The 20,134-nt window shown below is 52.8% G+C and overlaps 1 protein-coding gene across 2 annotated transcripts; it reads right to left on the minus strand.

The window, feature by feature from the left end:
* Positions 1–903: 903 nt before the first annotated feature.
* Positions 904–20,132, minus strand: IL12RB1 (interleukin 12 receptor subunit beta 1). 2 transcript variants are annotated; one of them, XM_059389401.1, is made up of 16 exons: positions 19,997–20,132; positions 18,778–18,840; positions 17,901–18,015; positions 17,032–17,201; positions 15,786–15,928; positions 12,960–12,993; positions 12,409–12,543; positions 11,172–11,254; positions 9,884–10,127; positions 7,260–7,427; positions 6,408–6,545; positions 5,861–6,016; positions 4,112–4,246; positions 3,084–3,189; positions 2,690–2,771; positions 904–1,930 (listed from the first exon to the last, which is right to left on the minus strand). In XM_059389401.1, the coding sequence occupies exons 1-16, from the start codon at positions 20,124–20,126 to the stop codon at positions 1,577–1,579; spliced, it is 2,256 nt and encodes a 751-aa protein (XP_059245384.1). In that variant the 5' UTR covers positions 20,127–20,132; the 3' UTR covers positions 904–1,576. The 2 variants fall into 2 exon arrangements, with proteins under 2 accessions (XP_059245384.1, XP_059245385.1); XM_059389402.1 differs by lacking the exon at positions 904–1,930 and having other exon boundaries at positions 2,691–2,771; positions 4,089–4,246.
* Positions 20,133–20,134: the final 2 nt, after the last annotated feature.

Consider the following 20,134-nt stretch of genomic DNA (forward strand, 5'->3'; position numbering starts at 1 on the left):
TGCCACCGAAGAATGAGAACTGATTCACACGGGAAGGCCTGCCAGACGGGGAGGTGGCAAATTCAAGGGAGGGAGCATGCGCGGAACAAGGAGCAGTCACTCGTGGTTGGAGCACGAGGCCAAAGCTTCTGTGTCCCCATCTAGATGCACAAATGGGGGCCCCCCAAAGGGGCGGGGCCTGGACCACTAGTCTCCCAGCCTGTGGGGCCAGACCGCTCTCACCCAGAGGCTTCAGGTCCTTTTGCCACAAAATTCAGTGGCTCTGGGTTCTAATCTCCACCCCCCCCCTCCCGTCCCCACTTAACACCGGAAAAATCTGTTTTGCAAACTCCTAGCGGGCTGAAAGGGGCGGGGAGGGCGGTGTGCCCCCACGTCCCCGCTAGACCAGAGAGACACGTGCTGCTGTTGCCACCTGGTGGCCACCAGGGGAATCCGAGACGCCTCGTTTAACAATGGGAGGAGCTCTGGGCAGGAGGGGAAAGGAAGAGGGGGGATTCAGGGTGTGAACGGCGGGGCGGGGGGGGGGGGCGCGGGCACGCGTTCCTGCTGTGGGGCGCTGGGTGTCAGGAGAAAGGGGGAACCCCGATTCCTGACCTGAGCCCTGGGTGGAGGGCAGATCGACCCCCAAACGGGGCGGAGTTGGGGGGGGGAGCCGGCGGAACTGGGGGAATGAACCAAGTCTCATGTTTTGAGGGAGCCAAATCCCACTCCCCCTCGAGTCGCCCCTCCCCTTGCCCAGTCCTGACTCTGCCGAATGATCATCATTCTGTCTCCCCCCAATCCGGGTGCTCCTGGGGGCGCCCAGAGGGAGAGATGTTGGTAAATGCGTGTGGAGAATGAATGAACTCCCCTACTGGGGGATTTTGAACATGACACGCAGGCTTCAGCCAGGGGAACGTTACCCAACAGAAGGCTCATTTATTAAGCCGTACACCCCCTCAATAGACCTGTGAGTTCAATATTATCCTCACCCCCATTCTAGAGGGGAGGAGACTAAGGCTAAGCAGGAAACCATCGCCTCCCTCAGAATGCTTAGGGCTGCCCTTGTTTTCCAACGACTAGATCTTCCGAGCCTGGAGCCTGCAGTGCTGCAGGAGTTCTGGGCCCAGACTCCCCATCAAGTGCTCCTGGGACACACGTCCAGCTTAGTGTCCTATGGGACCCCTCCAATCTAGTCTACCCTGAAAAATTCTGTCCCTTCCCCCATGGGTTTCATGGGGTGTGGCAGCTTCCTTCTCTTGGTGGTTCCTAGGGTTCCCGCCACAGGACATGGTGCAACCTGTGTTGGCAGGAGGGGAGGGGCCGGGACCGGAAATGGGGTCTGGATCTCTCTGCCCAGGTTTGACTCCTGCCTGTGCTGTGCTGGGTAGCTTCTGGCTACCCACTTGCTCTCTCTGACCCTTAGTGGTCATCTCTGTAAACTAGAATAGCCATGTACCTCTCGAGGTGGTTATGGGGAATCAGGACATCATGGGTGTGTCTAGACAGAACAGACTGGGTATGCAATGTTTGCTTAATAACCGGCCACCTTCAGTCTTCCTGTCTGAAGGTCAAGGCCGGCTTTCGTTTCTCTCACTCAGGCCTCCAAGTCCATGTTCAAAGGGCCACTGATTATGGGGGTCTGTATTAGGTCTCCCAAGGGCAGTGAGAGTCCACCCCCCTGGGCAAGGTTGCCCTCCAGACCTTCCTGCCTGCCTGGCCCCAGAGCCCGAGGCTCAGGATGGTCTTGCACCTGTCTCCTGTCCTCCAACGGGAGCTCTGTGTCCAAGGTCAGCTCAGGAGTGTCCCGAAGTAGCTCTGTCTTCTCCTTGAGATGCATGGGTGTGTCCAGGTCAGTTCCGTCACCTTTTTCCCAGGACATGTTCACCACCAAGGCCTCTTTTGGGGACACCTCCTCCGGGAAGTCTGCCGGGCTTGTCCACTGCCAAGCCTAGATAGGAAGGGTGGGGCCAAGACTATGGGCAGGGCCCTATTTTCCTGGAATCAGGTTCCTACTGGCTTAATTCCCTAAAATCCTGAGACCAGAGGATTAGCTCTGCCTCAATGACCCCCCCCCACCCATTCAGCCCCTTTTAGGAAGCCCTCCCCACCACACACACACCATTTCTCTTTGGGAAATTATTCCTCCCCTTCTCATTTTGATGTGATTGTGCACTGACCCCACCACAATTTGACTGATGGATATGTGACATGGCCCAGCCAAGCAGAGCACTCTAGCCTCTGATTCCGGCAATGGGCTCAGGGATGAGCATGTGACCCACTCTAGGCCTATTGGTGATGGCCCTGGGACTTTTGCTAAAGTGAGCTGAACACCCTTCTTCCACTGGGGAAAGGCTGAACCTGAGTGGGAGGGAAGCCTGTCCAGACAAATGGATACCCAGTCTCTGGATTCCTAGACCTAGCCATGCCTGAAGACCACCATCTGGGGAATCTCCCCATCTCCCATCAGTTTCCCTTTTTGTTGAAGCCACTTTGAGTTGTTTCTACTGCTAAGAAAGGACCCACAGGAGGCTCCTCTCTGGGCCTCTTCTTGCCTATCTGTGAAATCGGACAGGTTCTTGGAGTCCGTCCCTGTGTCCATGGTTAGGGGAGGATAAAACGAGTTAGTCCATGGCCATTACTCTGTAGAACCCTGGTCCAGAGTATAGAACCAAGAAATAGGACTTTAAATCAGAAAAGGAGTCCTTACCTGCTTTCCCTGGCTGCTAGGGAACTCGATCACAGTGCTGGCGCAAGGTGTGGGCAGGGGCGGGCACAGGTACCGCGCAGCCCTGGGGACGGAAGGAAACTTGTCAGAGAAGCAGCGTTTTCTGTTTTTACTTTTTAATTGTTCCAACTTACTCTTTTCATCTCCACTACGTTACAAAGGGAGATTGGATGTGGATTGGGGTTGGAGGGTGCAGGAGGCTGACAGACCTGGATTTAAATCCCAGCTCTGCCCCCCTTGCTGGATACCTGGGCCCTGACTCTCTGGGCCTCAGTTTCCTCATCTGTAAACTGGGCACAAATACTGACTTGGCATGAGCGGTTACTATGGTCACTATTGGCATTACGGATCATCTTGGGGGAGACATGCAAATTACCTGTTCAGGCAGAGGTACCCAAAGACGCCCAGGAGAAGGATGCTGGCGAAGCTCCCCAGAGACACGAGGAGTATGGACAAATCGAACAACCGGGAAACCTGGGCTTCTGGGAGTGCGAGAGGTTGGGTTGGCAGAGGGGCACCTCCTGCCTCTTACTAGGCAGGGTGTTGGGAGGGCTGGACCCTCCATCAACTCACTGCTGACTGTGGCACACCGTGGGTTCCTCTGTGCCTGGTTCCTCATGTGTGAAGCAAAGAACCAGGGAACCCACCTGCCCTGGGTCTGCAGGATAAGTCCTGGCATACAGGGCTCGGGACATGTTAGCTGCGCATGCCTGCTTGTTGTGCCCCTGTGGTTGCTCCCCTGGGCCCAGATCTGCCACCCCATGCCAAGCCCGACTCACACTGTCTCTCTTGAGACCAAACTGCATTATAAGGGCAACAGGCAGAGACCACGGTAGGAACAGGGATCATTTGGTTTCCAAATCTCTTCTGGCCACACGCCCCAAGACAATGGAGTCCACCTCCTTATCTTTGTGATAAGAGAGATACCCATTCTTTCACTCGCTCAACAAATGGCCCCCTATTCTCTCCCCCACCACCGGAGCCCCCAAGCTGGACAGAGCCTGGCAGAGCCTGGACAGCCTCACCCACTCCCAAGCTGTCAGGCCAGGAAGGGAGGATTGTCACAGCTTGGGGGGGAGGGGCGAGGCGCGTGGGGTAGGTACCCTGGAGAAAGCATGGTTGGCTTCCTGGAGGAGGAAGCTTTTGAACTGGGTTTTAAGGATGAATAGGAGTTAGCAGGAAGAACAAACATCCCAAGCAGAGGAGCCTGCATGGGCAAGGCAATGAGAGCATGAAAGGGAGGTTCACAAGGGGACACTGCACAAGGAGGGGAGAGCAGAGTGGGCTGGGACTTTCTCCTGCGGGTGCTACATGGGGAGCAGGGCCAGGGTGGGGCTGCTTGCAGAGGCTTGGGGTGGGGCAGTGCATGCTGGGTACATACCCAGGCCCTGCCCTCCTGCTCACCGATGCTGAATGGCTGGGGCCTGCTCCAGGCACCCTGCAGCGTCACAGTGTCCGCTCGAACCCGCACGGTGTAGGCTGTCCCAGCCCGAAGGCCATCAAGGGTGACCTGGGTCTCTGTGGGCTTCACAGGCAACTCTGTGGGAGGGAGGCAGCCATGGGTCCCCAGACTCCCTTTACTGCCAGGAGGCCAGACTCAGGAGTGGGATGCCCAGGTCCTGGGTGGGCAGCTGCATGCTGAGAGTGGTAGTGGGGACTCAAGGACATTTTGCTCAAAACATTTAAAAAGAAAATAATTTAAGATTTTATTTTAGAGAGAGAGCATGAGAGGAAGGGGCAGAAGGAGAATCCCAAGCAGACTCCTCGCTGAATGTGGAGCCTGACTCGGGGCTCGATCTCACAGCCCTGAGATCACGGCCTGAGCCAAAACCAAGAGAGGGACCCTTGGCCCCTTCTGAAAACTCTGAATGCACCCATTCACCCCAGCTTACTTGGGGGACTGTTCTTCCCTCCAATATTTAGTGAATGATGCTATTTTTCTCAAATTCTGACCTCTGCTGGCTCCTTGCTCTCTCCCCCACGCCACCCCATCCTCCAAGCTCCTTAAAGATACCAGGTTCAGTAGCACCTCAGGGCCTTTGCACTGGCCTTTGCACCACCGCCCCCACCCCGTGCTCACCCTTTCCCCAGATAGCCCCATGGTTTCCTCCCTCTCCTCCTTCCCATCTTTAGGGTCAAGTTCAGCATTAACTTTATCTTGCTTCCTCAGTGTCCCTCAAACCTCAGCACACAGTAGGACCTCAGCACACAGTGTGGAATCGGTTGGCTTTCATTCACAAATAAAGCTCTCCGTAAAAGTCCTTAAAACGAGAATACAGTGGTTGGCTCTTATCAAGAAGAAAAAATTTCCTAGAACCCTAAGTCTATATTCAAGAGGAATGTTCTTCCAAAGAAACTGGAATGGGGGGAATTGCTCAATTTGGCGAACGGGCATTTGGTGCATTCATCTTCAGCATTTTTGACTTTCAGCAAATCGGCAAAGGGGTGGCTTCCAGCTGTGCCACCAGAATGTGTCCCTGAACCCTACTTGGCCCCACTTACCCCCTCTAAACAGTGGGTGGTCAAGCAGATGACAGGATGCCTGTGTTTCTGATGGGAGAGAATCCCCCCAGTATCCCTCCCCCGCTCCCCGGCATTCACACCTTGGCCTTGGCCGGTGCTGGGTGCTGGGTAAGAACATGAAGACACGAATAGGCCAGTCCTGCTGGCCTGGACTTTTGCTGCGGGAGGCCACAGGAAAAGACTGCATGAGGGGCCCCCAGTGTGTGAAACGACAGGAAACTCCAGCGCTGGTGAGACTTACCATGTACAGACTGCTCTTTTTCCCTCCCAAGGGGCAGGAAGGAGCATCTGACTGAGCCCAAATCCAGGCTTGCTTAACCCTTGGGCAGGAGACCCTCTCCAAGCCTCAGTTTCCCCATCTGTGAAATGGACATGGTCATCCGGCTCCACAGCAGTCAAGCTGCTGATTTGCATGAGGAGCTGACTTCCACACATGGAAGCTGTGCCCACTGAGCCCTCCTGGGGGTCCAGAAAGGGCAGTCTGGCCTCTTGGAGTCGAACAACTCTTGTTTTATGAGTGGGAAAACCAAGGCCCAGAGAGGGCTGGTGAGGTGCTCAGGGGCCCATAGCCAGGCAGACATCGATCCCAGGTCCCTTCTTCCCCTAGCCAGGCCTGTGCTGCCCACGTACCAGAGACAAGGCTGCCTTCCTCATCCTCACAGCGCACGACGTACTCCTTCAGGACACCGGGGCAAGCGCTCAGCGGGGACGGCGTCCAGTCCACGTTCACGGAGCCCTGGCTGAGCTTCTTCACTGACACGTGTTGTGGGCGTCCTGCCCCCGAGGCTGCAACCAGCCCGGTCACCATGGTCAATTCCAAGAGCACCGGCTGAATTTTTTCTGCCTGCCCAGCCTGGCGCTGTCCAGAGACCCAGGGAACCTTGGCAACAGAGTCAGGCGGGCCTGGGTTCGCATCCCGGCTCCACGACTCAGCCCCCATTGCTGCCTGTCTCTGAGACTCACTTTTCTTATCTATAAAATGGGGGCAGTGCCCTTCAGGCGTGGGGAGCAGAGTGGGGGGCGGTCTTCAGGATCCTCTGAGACTTCTGCGCATCTGGATTCTGGTCAAGGCTTGACCTGGAGTAAGTGCCTCTAAGCGTTCATTCCCCTCTCCTGACACCCAAGACCCCCACCAAGCCCCTCTGGAGAGACCACCCTGCAGGTGTGGGCTGCTCACCATTGCCCCCGAAGTGGTAGGTGGACAAGACTGTGGACCACGAGATGGGCTTCTCTGGACGTGGAGAGGCGAAGATCGTGATGTGGTAACATACATTCTGCTCCATTGCCCCAGATCCTCTGCTCCAGCTGTAGGTTGCTAGAAAGATTGGCGAGGCCCAGGCCGGTGGTGTAAATAGGTTGTACTGATGCCTCTGCCCCTTTGCACTGGCTGTGCTGCCTGCCAGGAACTCCTAAAGCTCTCCTGCTCATAATTCAAAGCCCTTGTGCCAATGTCCCCTCTTCCAGGATCCCTTTCTTATTCCCACCGCCTGCAGCCCATCCCCCCACCTGCAGCCCAGCCCGGATGCCACGGAGCCAGGTGCATCTGGCTCCATCTCTGTCTCCCCATTCTAGGAACCTCAAGGGCCAGGTCTGAGGCTGAGGTTTCCGGGGGCCCTGGGCCAGGCCCCGGGTAGGAAGTGGGAGTGAGAGGCTGCCAGGGCTGGAAGGCTCCCCCTTTTTCTCCAGAGGTCTCATTAGTTTGCCACCAGCATCTTGGGAGCTGTCACCTTCTCTGGCACAGGGACCTGTTTAACAAACACCCTGGGATGTGAGACTCATTACCTATTGGTGTGTGATCTGCCTGGGGCTATGGCCCTGACACCTCAGGGTCCTGGCAGGAGGCTTCAGACATGCATGGGCGGCAGGGTCCCAGTCTCAGCCCGTCCCCACCTCTGTGTGACTCTGGGCAAGTAGCAAGACCTCTCTGGGCCTCAGACACCTCACACGCCCCTATGGCTGGAGCCAATCAGGAGCCCTAAGGGAGGAGGCAGAAGCAGAAGCAGAAACAGGGCGACAGACATGACGGTACCCATTCCTGTAGGGTCCTGGTCCTGGGACGGAGTCAGGGTGCAGTTGGTGAGGTTCCTGTCCTGGTCTTGGGCCTGCCACTCAATGCAATATGCCTTGGCCCTGGCCTGGGCTGGCCAGTGCATGGAAGTCCCATTGGCTCCAACACTGATATTCAGAGCCCTTGGTTCTGGAAGGAGATGAGGGAGGCAGGTTAGGCTAACAATGGTGGTTTGAATGAGTTAGGTCTCCTGGTCTGACTGTGAGTCCCCTGCCAAGACGCCCACCATCAGGGCTGCCTGTGCTGCTATCCCCACCCCCACCTGTCACCCTCCCCCAACTGGCTTGGGGAGCATCTCCTGCTCTAGCAGGTGTCTGCAGGGTGGGCCTCCCAGCCGGACAGGAGCTCAGAGGCCTGAGGACACACCCACTCAGTCCCCAGGGTTCCTCCCTTCCTGGGCAACAATCTCAGGGAGGCGGGCACTGCTTCCAATTCCAGGGACAACAACTACCATTTACTGAGTGCCAACTATATGCACCAGGCCAGTGCTGAGCACTTCACAGGTATCATTCTGCTACGAAGTGAGAAGGTGATCACCCCAATAATACAGAAACTGAGACTCAGAGAGGGAGAGCCACTGGCACAAGGTCACACAGTGGGGCCATGACCTGAAGCAGGCCAGGAGCTGACGGACTTGTGGCTGTGCCATCTTGGCACATGGCTTTACCTCTCTGAGCCTCAGAGGTCTCATCTCTGAAATGGGCACGCCCGTACTAGCCCTGTCCTCACAGGATTGCTGAGTGCTCAGCAGGGACAGGACCAGGGTGAGATGATTGAGGCACATATCAGGCACAAAGCTAGAGGTACCAAAGAACTCTGTCGTCAAGACAAACACTGTTCCAATGCCATTTTTTTTTAAGAACCAAAAAATGAGTGGAGGGGGTGCCTGCGTGGCTCAGTGGGTTAAAGCCTCTGCCTTCAGCTCACATCATGATCTCAGGGTCCTGGGATCGAGCTCAGCAGGGAGCCTGCTCCCCCCACCTGCCTGCCTCTCTGCCTATTTGTGATCTGTCTGTCAAATAAATAAATAAAATCTTTTTTTTTCTTTAAAGATTTTATTTATTTATTTGACAGAGAGAGATCACAAGTAGACAGAGAGGCAGGCAGAGAGAGAGGAGGAAGCAGGCTTCCTGCTGAGCAGAGAGCCCGATTGGGGCTCCATCCCAGGACCCCGGGATCATGACCTGAGCCAAAGGCAGAGGCTTTAACCCACTGAGCCACCCAGGCACCCCTAAATAAAATCTTTTTTAAAATGAGTAGGAAAGGGGCGCCTGCATGGCTCAGTGGGTTAAAGCCGCTGCCTTCGGCTCAGGTCATGATCTCAGGGTCCTGGGATCGAGCCCCACATCAGGCTCTCTGCTCAGCAGGGAGCCTGCTTCCTCCTCTCTCTCTGCCTGCCTCTCTGCCTGCTTGTCATCTCTCTCTGTCAAATAAATAAATAAAATCTTTAAAAAATAATTTAAAAAATAAAATGAGTAGGAAAATATGCCATGAGCGCTCTTTGCGATGGCCCAAAGGTGGAAACAGCCCAAACATTCATTAACGGATAAACAGATAAACACCACGTGGTTCAGCCACACAGTGGAATATTACTCAGCCACGAAAAGGAGGGGAAGCCCTGATACACTCTACGATGTGGCGGAACCTCAAAAAACATGACGCTGGATGAGAGAAGCCGATCATGAGGAGCCACAGGGTGTGCGGTCCCATGTATAAGGAATGTCCAAAATGGGCAAAGCCACAGAGACAGAAAGATTAGTGGGTGTCAGGGGCCAGGGATAAGAGGCGTGGGATCAGGGTCACCTGGGTGGCTCAGTGGGTTAAAGCCTCTGCCTTCGGCTCAGGTCATGGTCTCAGGGTCCTGAGATCGAGTCCCGCATCGGGCTCTCTGCTCAACAGGGAGCCTGCTTCCCTCTCTCTCTCTCTCTCTCTGCCTGCCTCTCTGCCTCCTTGTGATCTCTCAGTCAAATAAATAAATAAATAAATCTTTAAAAAAAAAAAAAAGAGGCGTGGGGTCTCCTTTTAGGGATGATAGAAATGCTCTGGAACTAGACAGAGGTGACAGTTGCCCGTCGCTGCAAATGTCCTAAACACCACTGAATTCTACCTACCAAACTGGTTCATGCTGAGGTGTGACCTTCACCTCAATAACTTATGTAGACGTATTCATGTGCATGCATACATAAATATAAATCTTGATTTTTTTCCTCTCATATCTATAAATATAGGGACATCTTTAATCATATCGATACCTATATAGAACGAGCAAATATCAAGATATGAAATGAAGTTAGGGTCGGCCGCATATTCGCGTTGTCCTGCCTCACTCACCACACCCTGATCTCTGCCCTGGTCCCAGGAAACTTCATTTACAAATGGTTGGCCTGGGCTGTAGTTTGCCAGCTAGAGTTTGGTAAAATATTGCATTCTAACAATACCTTAATTAGTGATTTTGACACATTCCTGAATGAGACACCTGCTTGATTTTTGCGCCTCACCTGCCTCACCCTAGTCTGGTAGAGGCTCAGAGGAGGCATTTAGCTCTGAGAGGCCCTCCCACAGCCCTCCCCGGCCGGAGGAGGCACCTGTGTGGGTGTGGGTTTGGGCAGGAATGTGCCATGTCTGGTTGGGGCCGGGGCCGAAGCGATTCTGAGAGATGACAGCCAGGTCATAGGCCGCACCAGAGAGGTCGAGTGGTTTCTTCAGCTGAAAGTTCATTGTCGACTTGATCTTACATGAGCAGGATAGCATGTGCAGGCGGGCACGGTAGGTCACCTCCCCGCCAGAGTTGGATCCGAGGCAGCCTTCTGGAAGCTCAACTTGGGGCAGCTGTCGTGAATGTGAGACACGGTTTGTGGAGCCTTGAACACCGTCATCATCCCCACGGGCCAACATCGGCATGCAGCCCCTGAACAGACTCATCCACCGGCCACAGTCTGTGACATGAGCCAAAAACTTTTTAAAAACAAACAAGCAAAAAAACAAAGCAAAACAAAACAAAACAAAAACCCTCGGTGCTGGTGAGGCTGTTGGGAAATAGGCATCTGTGGCAAGTGCCTATTGGTTTGGGAAGGAAATAATTTGGCAAAACCTACTGAGTGTCAGGAAAAAAATGTTTTTCCTCTTTGGACCCAGTTACCTCAAGCCTGGAAGTGTTTCCTAAGAAAGGGAATTCAGGGGTGCCTGGGTGGCTCAGCAGCTTAAGCCTCTGCTTTCGGCTCAGGTCATGATCTCAGGGTCCTGGGATGGAGCCCTGCATCAGGCTCTCTGCTCAGCGGGAAGCCTTACCCCCCCCCCCCGCCTACTTGTGATCTCTGTCAAATAAATAAATAAAATCTTTTTTTAAAAAAGGAATTCAAATGAAAGGAATGCCAGGAAGTAAAGCTTCACTGTAGGCATACTGGGCCAGCCTATTAGGGACCCGGCCAATTAATTATGGTAAAGCCAGTGGGTGAAATATATGATGGTTTTGCCCCTGACTTGGGCAAGAGATTTTCCCTCTGTGCTTCAGCTTCCTTCTCATAACTTGGGAGTTAATTAGACTGCTCTTAATGGGTTGCTCGGGAGACTTCAAAGAAATCATCTCCCACCTAGACCAACATTGTCTACCCCTGGCCTGCCCACTTCCACCCTAGCCCCCCACACTCTGGTCCCCCCATGGGATCTGGGGGAAGTCTGGGAACACTGAACCCAGTCATATCCCTCTTCTGCTCACACACCCTCCATTGCTCCCCATTAAACCCAAAGTCCTCGGAATCCTCGCCTCCTCCACATCTCTTCTCTCACAGTATCCCCCTTGTGCACCCTGACTCCAGCCTCTTGTCTCCTTCTCCCCATCCCAGGCCACCCCACAGCCCCGTGACAGCCCATTACCTGCCCGTGCAGGGTCACCTGCCTCCTCCCATTGGGACGGAGCGCCTCCACAGAGAACCTCAAGCTGGGTTGTGGAAGATGTTCTGTAATGGGATGGTGAGACAGTGACGCGGGGGGTGGTCCCTTGCTCACTGCCACCTCCCACAGACCATGCATGGGGACCCAGGACATTTTCCTTCCCTCCCTTGAAACACAGGATTCCCATGGGTTGTTAAGAAGTTTTCAAAAGCGGAAACATGGAGATCTAGTCTATGACCATGTGACTATACTTAATGCCATAAAACTATCCACTTTGGGGGCTCCTGGGTGGCATTGGACTCTTGATTTCAGCTCAGGTCATGGTCTCGGGGTCATGGGATTAGGCTCCAGGCTTGATGGGGAGTCTGCTTGGAATGCTCTCTCCCTCTGTCCCTCCCCCTGCCGTGCATGTGCTCTCTCTCTCTCAAATAAATAAATACAGTCCTAAAAACAAAACAAAAAAACAAAAAACAAAAAAAACCCCTATGCTTTAAAATGGTTAAAATGGTAGATCTTATCTAATGCATTTTCTACTACAATTTTCGTTTTAAAGTCTGAAAAGAACTCTTGGAGCTGTTTCGCAGTAGATAATGCACCGGGGGCAGGAAGAGACCTGCCAAGGTCACAAGGTCAGGGGCAAAATGTTGACAATCACCTCATCCTTCCTTGCCTCTCGGGTCCCATCTCCACTTGGGAGCTGCCCAAACTCCAGCTTCCTGTGTCCTTCGGGAAGCTATGTCTTCACGACACGGCCATTTCCCCCTGCCGACTCCCTGCCTGGCCTTAAAGAACAAAGCCAACAGGACACATGGGAAGGAAAGAAAGACTGGGAAATGTTTCTTTTCAGATTATGAATTCTCCACATTTTACAAAGTGAAACTCGCTCCACCTCTTTTTTTTTTTTTTTTTAAGATTTTATTTATTGATTTGCAAGAGAGAGCACGCATGAGTGAGGGTGGGGGATGGGAGATGGAGGGGCCCAGGGAGACGGACAGAAGCCGACTCCCTGCTGAGCAGGGAGCCCAAGGCCAGGCTCAGTCCCAGGACCCTGGGATCATGACCTGAGCTGAAGGCAGACGCTTAGCCCACTGAGCCACCTAGGTCCCCTGCCCTAGCACCTTTTACTAATCTCCCCAAATTTCTCTTGCCACCTTATTTCTAGTACCCACTGCTGTATTTCTAATGCCTGCCCCAGTTCCAGGCTCTGGACTGCTCTCACCAGGGGGGACACACACGGGGCTGCTCCAGCTGCTCCAGGGGTCTCCTGGGTCTCCTGGGGCTGCTGTCCTGAGTCGCCTCCTGCGGAGCTGGAATTCCTGGGCTGCGTCCATCCGCAGGGGGCAGAGGCAGGACTCTGGTGGGGAAATAAGCCGAACTTCAAGCTGAAGGGTTGTCTCAGACTTGGGGGTGCCCGGGGCTTGGCACTCATCATTTAGCCACCAGACACTTAATTGAGTGCCAACTGTGTGCTGGGCCCTGGGACCACTGTGGGAATAGGCCAGGCCCTGTCCTCTTGGGGGACCTCAAGGTGTCCCATTCTTGCCCTGGCCCTAGGTTGACGTCGTGGCAAGGCTATCCATTGGGATGCGAGCCTGGTCAATGGCTTCTCACCCCCGAGCCCGTTTCCTCACCTGAGAAATGGGAATAATCCAATATGGAACTAAGGATGGGCCAGCAAGCGTACAACGAAATTAGCACTGGGCCTGGCACACAGTAGGCGCTCAATTAATGCTAGCATGCTGCAGCTGTTGTTGGTACTATTATTCTCACCGAAGCCAGCATCCTCCTGAGGTCCGCAGTTGCCCTAGGACCAGATCATATAGACATAGTTTTACCTTTTGGTAAAAGGTAAAAAAAAAAAAAAAAAAAAAAAAAGGTTTTTTTTGGAAAGAAATATTAGCTCTTTTATAATTTTAAACAATTATTCTAAGTGCAATGTGGAAGTTTGGGTTAGAAAAAGAAAGAAAGAGGACATTTGCTTTTTGTTTTGTTTTGTTTTTTAAAGATTATTTATTTATTTATTTGACAGAGAGAGAGAGATCGCAAGCAGGCAGAGAAGCACACAGATAGAGAGGGAGAAGCGGACTCCCCACTGAGCAGAGAGCGTGATGAGGGGCTCGATCTCAGGACCCTGAGACTATGACCTGAGCTGAAGGCAGAGGCTTAACCCACTGAGCCACCCAGGCGCTTTAAAAAAAAAAAAAAAAAGAGGACTTTCGTGGAAAAACAGGTGGCTCAGAATAAGCCCAGGGATTTAGTCCCCAGCAACGTGGCAACGTTTATCTCGGTTGTGGACAGACACGCTCAAGAATGTAAGATGTGGGGTTCCTGGGTGGCTCAGTGGGTTAAGCCTTCAGCTCAGGTCATGATCCCAGGGTCCTGGGATCGAGCCCCATGTTGGGCTCTCTGCCCAGCAGGGAGCCTGCTTCCTTTCCTCTCTCTCTGCCTGCCTCTCGGCCTACTTGTGATCTGTCAAATAAATAAATAAAATCTTAAAAAAAAAAAGAATGTAAGATGTTTGCATGTGGGGCAGCTGGGGGGCCTTTCTAGGGGAGCTGGCTACTTCTTTGTAACTTTTCTGAAAATCTAAGACTATTCCCAAAGTAAAAGTTGGCTTAAAAGATTTTCAGAGACAAAATTATTATTCTGTACTTTCCTACAAAAATTGTTTTAGGAGGGAAAACCTGTATGTCAGTGGTGTTGGGGGTCAGGAGAGTCAGGTGTAGGACATGGCCTGCCCCCCACACCCTGTGTCATGCGGAGAGGTCCCCCAACATCCGGAACTTCAAATCAAACGGACAGAGAGGCCCCTCCCCCAGCAGGAGTCCCATATCACCTGCCTCTGACAGATCCCATTTACGGGATGGGGTCACTGAGGCTCAGGGGGCTCCGACACTGGAAAGGGAGATGGGGCTGAAGCTGGGGTTGCTCCCTGGCCTGCAAATGCCACCCATCTGAGGGAGGAGGAGATGCCACGATTCAGAGGCTGGAGGTCTCTGTCTCTCCCCATCTAGGGGCTTCTTGGGCCTGAAGCAAGGGCTGAGGTTCCTTGCAGACTCAGCTTGCTCTGCGTGGGGGCAACAGAAGGGACAGCAGAAGGTAGCTGAAGAATGAACGAAGGTCTGCGGAAGACATACAGACAGCCAACAGGTAGAAAGACCATGCTTGACATCACTCCTCATCAGGGAAGTGCAAATCGAAACCATAATGAGAAACCATCTTAGTTCGAATGACTATCATCAAGAAGACACAAGACAGGGGCGCCTGGGTAGCTCAGTTGGTTCAGTATCTGCCTTCATGTCCCCAGGGTCCTGGGATCGAGCCCCACATCGGGCTCCCTGCTTGGTGGGAAGCCTGCTTTTCTCCCTCTCCAATTCTCCCTGCTTGTGTTCCACACGCACCACCCCCCAACAAATAAATAAATAAATAGTCTTGAAAAAAATGTTGACTGCAGCCTCACATATAATAGCCAAGATACGGAAGCAACCAAAGTGTTTCCATTCATCCGCCGACGAATGCAAAAAGAACATTCCGCCGACGAATGCAAAAAGAACATGGGGTATACACACACACACACACACACACACATACACAGGGATATTATTCAGCTGTAAAAGAAGGACACCCTGACGTGTGTGACGATGTGAACAAGCCTCGGGGGCACTATACTAAGTGAAATAATTCAGAGAAGGACAAATACCATAGGATCTCTCTCGCACACAGGGAATCCAAATCAAAATAAAATGGAACTCATGGACATGGAGAACAGATCGGTGGTCACCAGAGGCAGGGGGTTGTGTGGTGGGAGGAATGGGGGTCAAAGGTACACACTTCAGTTATAGAATAAATAAGTCCTAGGATGTCATGTACTGCATGGTGACTATAGTTCCTAATACTGTATGATGTACTTGGACGCGCCTAGGAGAGTAGATCTTACAAGTTCTTACAAGACATAAGGTTTGTATCGCAGATGGTGATGGACAGTAGCTAGTCTGACTGTGATCATTTCACAATACATACAAATACCAAATAATGATGTTGTACACCTACAGCCAACATAATGTTATATGTCAATTGTATCTAAAAACAACAACAACAACAACAACAAAAAACAGAAGAAAAAGGAAGGGAGGAAGGAAAGAAAGAAGGAAAGAGGGAAGTGGAAGGGGAGCTTCCTAGAGAGGCTGCCCTTGAACTAGACCCTGAAGATCAACTGGATTTTCAGCCACTCATAGAGAAGAAGGCATGAAGATGGAGGAGACTGCATGGGCAAAGGTAGAGTTTGGAAATTCAGGGCATGGGCAGAGAATCATGGCCATTCAGAGGGGGCCAGAGGAAACATGAGGTTGGTGAGGGTGCCTGGGGCCAGGTGAGGAAAGGATGCTCTCCCGAGGTAATAGGGAGCTATGGAGGGTGTGTGAACAAGGGAGGTTCCGATGAGATCTGAGTGTCAAAGAGACTCTAGAGGCTAGCTGCAGGGCAAGAGTGGAAACCAGGCAGGAGAGGAGATGGATGTAGAGATGGTGAAACTGATTTGGGGGTCATGTTCCCCGGGGAGAAGCCTGTGTTCTCTCCTGGCCTGGGGAATAAACTCACCAACTCCCACAGGCTGCTGGATGTCCGGTGCCGGAACTGCACCTCGGCGCCATCCTGGCGGGCTGGGTTCTCCCACTTCAAGAGCACCTGCCCTGAGAACCTAGACACGGTGACGTCTCCAACCAGCGGGGGGTCGTATTTAACTAGGAACAGAGATGGAGATTGGGGAGGGGAGCCAGCATATGTGTAAGTTATTGGTACTTAAAATTTTGGAAAATCTGCCCCACCCAGCCCAGGGTAACTGACTGAGTCTCCAGGATGTGCATCAGGGAAACCCTTACAAGTTCCATCTAAGCCTAGGATTCTATGGCTCAAAGATTCAAGACTGACACTCCTTGTAGCAATATTGTGGTGAGATGGGCACTTTTGTGAGTTGCTGATAAGAGGATAATTAATTGAATCTATTTTTTAGAAGACTATTAGGGAAATCTTACTAATTTTTTAAACCCTGACTTGAAGAGAAGCATCCATCATTCTTTTCTGCATCTTGGTCATACCATGTCTGATTCTACCTCAGGACCTTTGCACTTGCTGTGCCCTTATGCCCTCTGCCTGAAACACACTTCTCTACCCCTAATTATTGTTGGATCCTTTTTGTCCTTCCGTGCTCAGCTTGACCTCCCAGCAGCATTTCCTCATATATAATAGTCCTTCCTGCTCATCACTTCCTCTGGACTCTGGCCTCCATGAGGGATGGTCGGATCCTGCCTTCATCTTAAAATTTGATACATTGTTCATCATGGATTTTTTGGCATTAATTTTGATTTTTCAAAAAACATCTCTTTACAAAATTATTTATATTGACTCCTGAGTTTTCTGGCATCCCTTACAATTTCGTGCCCAAGTCAGGTTCCTCCCTCACCTTACCCTAATGCCAGCCCGGAGCGGCCAACTTTGTTGGCCTCACTCGTGTCCCCTATGAGTCAGCATAGCACACAGGAGCATCTCAAACTTTAGGTACTAAGTGTCCGTGGTTGCGTCGTGAAAACAGATTTTAAAGACCCAACGAGATTCCAGTGGTATTACAGTTTCGGGGAGAAACCAGAAGCAACCTAAGTGCCCAGCAGATGGGGATTGGTGAGGGGACCGTGAAGAACTCTACCATGTTCTGCAACAGGGTTTGATGTGAAAATCATTGGCATTATCAAGCCCCTGGCCCAGATCCCTGCGGGTCTAGGCTCAGGGACCCGAGGCATCTCTGGATGAGGAAGGGGCGGCAGAGAGGAGGAGGAGAACGGGTGCTGACCTGCACTATGAAGCTTCAGGGTGATCTTAGGGGACTTCTGTGTCCGGTTCTCAGCTCGAGATTCCACCCAGAGCGTGACGGCTTGGAGCACAGCTATGCCGTCCTGGTCAGAGAACCGCAGGCTGGTGGCTGAGCCCGCGGCAAAGTAGCAGCAGCGCCCGGACCTGAGGCTGTGTGAGGGGAGCACTGGGGCTGAGTCTGGGGTTGCAGGACCCACAGAGGGGCTCAGCAGCCCCGGTAGATGGGCCGCGTCATGTTCCAGGATCTTCTTCTTTTCTTTCTTTTTTTTTTTTTTAAGATTTTATTTATTTATTTGACAGACAGAGATCACAAGTAGGCAGAGAGGCAGGCAGAGAGATGGGGGGAAGCAGGCTCCCCGCCAAGCAGAGAGCCCGATGCAGGACTCGATCCCAGGACCCTGGGACCATGACCCGAGCTGAAGGCAGAGGCTCTAACCCACTGAGCCACCCAGGCGCCCCATCCCAGGATCTTCTTCTGCCCTTTTGACTCCCCCTCCCCAGCCTGGGAACTGGAGGGGAATCAGCCTGCCACTGAGGGTTTGGGGGAACCCCAGAATCTCACGATGCAGATGAAGAAATGAATGGTTGGAAGGATGGACAAATGAGTGAGCGGGTGAGGAAGAAGGATGAGAGAGACCCTAATTGCCACCCAACTTAGATGCCCACCTACACGGACACCCCCCCCCCCCCCCCAAATAGAGTCCCCACTCTCCCTTCTCACATAAGACACTGAGCCACCAGGAAGGGCAAGGACCTTGCTAAGATCACATCTCTGAGAGCAGGGGCATGGGGGCAGGAGCAAGTGTGGGATGATGGGTGAAGGTTTGGGGACCGGGGCAGGGTCCTTACCAGCACCTCAGGAAGTGGCTGACCCCAGTCGTGGGGCCCTCATACTGCCAGGAGCATTCATAACCAGCACTGACTATCCGGTAGCAGTTCAGGTCCCTGGGGCCTGAAGCCGAGCCTGGAGGAGATCCCAAAGGTTTTATAAGGAACCAAGAGCTGGGAGGGGGCCCTCCTTGCTGGTGCACACTTGGAATGAATCTTTGTGACATTTAAGTAATCCAGTGTCAACCTCAGCCTTGGCGCACTCCCAGCACCTCCCTGTGCCCTTCGCTCCTGTCTCCTGCCTTCGCCCCTGCTCACCCTCCTCCAGCCACACCAGCCTCCTCACCAGTCCCCAAACACAGCAGGCTCACTCCCACCTCAGGGCCTTTGCGCATGCTGTGCCATCTGCCCGGAATGCTTTTCCCACAGATCTTGACATTCTAGTTTCTCCTTCAGCGTCACCTCCTTGACCACCAGGCAACCTGAATCCGCCACCTCCTCCATCCTCCCTCCCCGTCCTCTGGTTTCTCATAGCACATTCTGGCATGCTGTCTGTGCATTTGTCTGCCTGTTATCCACCTCCCACACTAGGCTGTGGCCCCAGGAAGTCAGTCGGGCTTGTGGCTGATTCTTTCACGCCTAGAACTGGGTCTGCATGCAGTAGGAGCTTGGTAAGTAGTTCTTGCACGAAAGGAAGGACGAAACACCTGTTTGGTGGCAGACCCTGGGACACCGGAGCTTGGTGAGGACAGGAAGAGTAGGCTCTCAGGCTGTTCCCAAGACCTCAGGTGCACCTGAATCTTTGACTGGGCGGGAGGGAGCGGAAGGAGGAGCGGCTAAGGAAGGGGCAGTCAGACCCTAGCATGACCTCTCCCCACAATAAGGAACTGTCCCAGACCTGCGCCTGCATCCGGATACGGCGGGTCCTGAAAACAGCACCCACTGGTACTGCAGGCTTCAGCTGCAAAGACAACGAAGACAGAATGATGTTTCCAGTCTTTTACTGCAGGGCGGAGGCGCTCTGGCGGGGGGCTTGCCAAGAGATCATCCATCCACCCACCCACTCTCCCATCTATGGGTCCGCCCACCCATCCATCCACACATCCTATCTTCCACCCAGCCAGCCATCAGGCGCGCACGCATTCATCTGTCCTACGCTCCATCCATCCATCCAACCACCCATTCATCCATCGCTCATTCATCCACTCAACAACCTCTGAGGCTGCTGGGCCCCTGTCCTTCTCTCAGTTTCTGGTCTCCAGCCCTGCCTAATTCCTGCAAGCCCTGAAACCTTGCTGAGGATCAGTTTACAGAGACACACAGAGAGGCAAAGCAGTGACTTGAGGTCACACAGCAGCCACAGGAGAGCTGGAATTAGATTTCAAACTCAGTCATCTGCAGGAGTCTGGGCTCCTTTCCGTCCGATCCCACGAGAAGGAGAGAGAGTATGTACATATATTTTGTCTAATAATAAAATAAAACTATAAACATGTATATCCATTATATACATACTTGTTCCTTATCCTTTTCTTTTTCTTTTTTTTTTCTTAAAGATTTTATTTATTTATTTGAGAGAGAGAGAGAGAGAACACAATCAGGGGGAGGGGCAGAGGGAGAAGCAGGCTCCCCACTGAGCAAGGAGCCTGATGTGGGACTCGATCCCTGGATCCCGGGATCATGACCTGAACTGAAGGCAGACACTCAACCAACTGAGCAACCCAGGCGTCCCGCTTTTTCTTTTTTTTAAAGATTTTATTTATTTTACAGAGAGAGAAGGCACAGGCAGGCAGAACGGCAGGCAAAGGGAGAGGGAGAAGCAGGCTCCCCACCAACACAGGGCTCCATCCCGGGACCCTGGGATCATGACCTGAGCCGAAAGCAGACTGAGCCACTCAGGTGCCTCTCCTTATCATTTTTGGATTTTAGCATTTCTCACAGAACCCCAGGGGGTGGTTAAGATTCAGAGATTTAGCCCATTCCACAGAAGATGATGTCAAGACCAGAGCAGAGATGCCCAAGTTTGATAGAGGGAAAGACTGAGGCTCAGCCAGGTCCACCACCCTACACGCACATGCCCCGCGGCAAGAAAAGCCATGATGTCAAGGTGGGGAACTCACCGCCTTGCCCTCGGAGCAGGAGCAGAAGGAGGGGGACCAGCCTGGCCCACAGCTGTCCCATGGAGCCCACACAGAAGCTCACAGCCCCAGATGAACTTCTGCCAGCCACCCTGTCCTTGCCCCTGAACATGTTGAAGC

The sequence above is a fragment of the Mustela nigripes genome, chromosome 2 (assembly GCF_022355385.1).
Source record: "Mustela nigripes isolate SB6536 chromosome 2, MUSNIG.SB6536, whole genome shotgun sequence".
In the NCBI taxonomy this organism is placed as follows: domain Eukaryota; kingdom Metazoa; phylum Chordata; class Mammalia; order Carnivora; family Mustelidae; genus Mustela; species Mustela nigripes.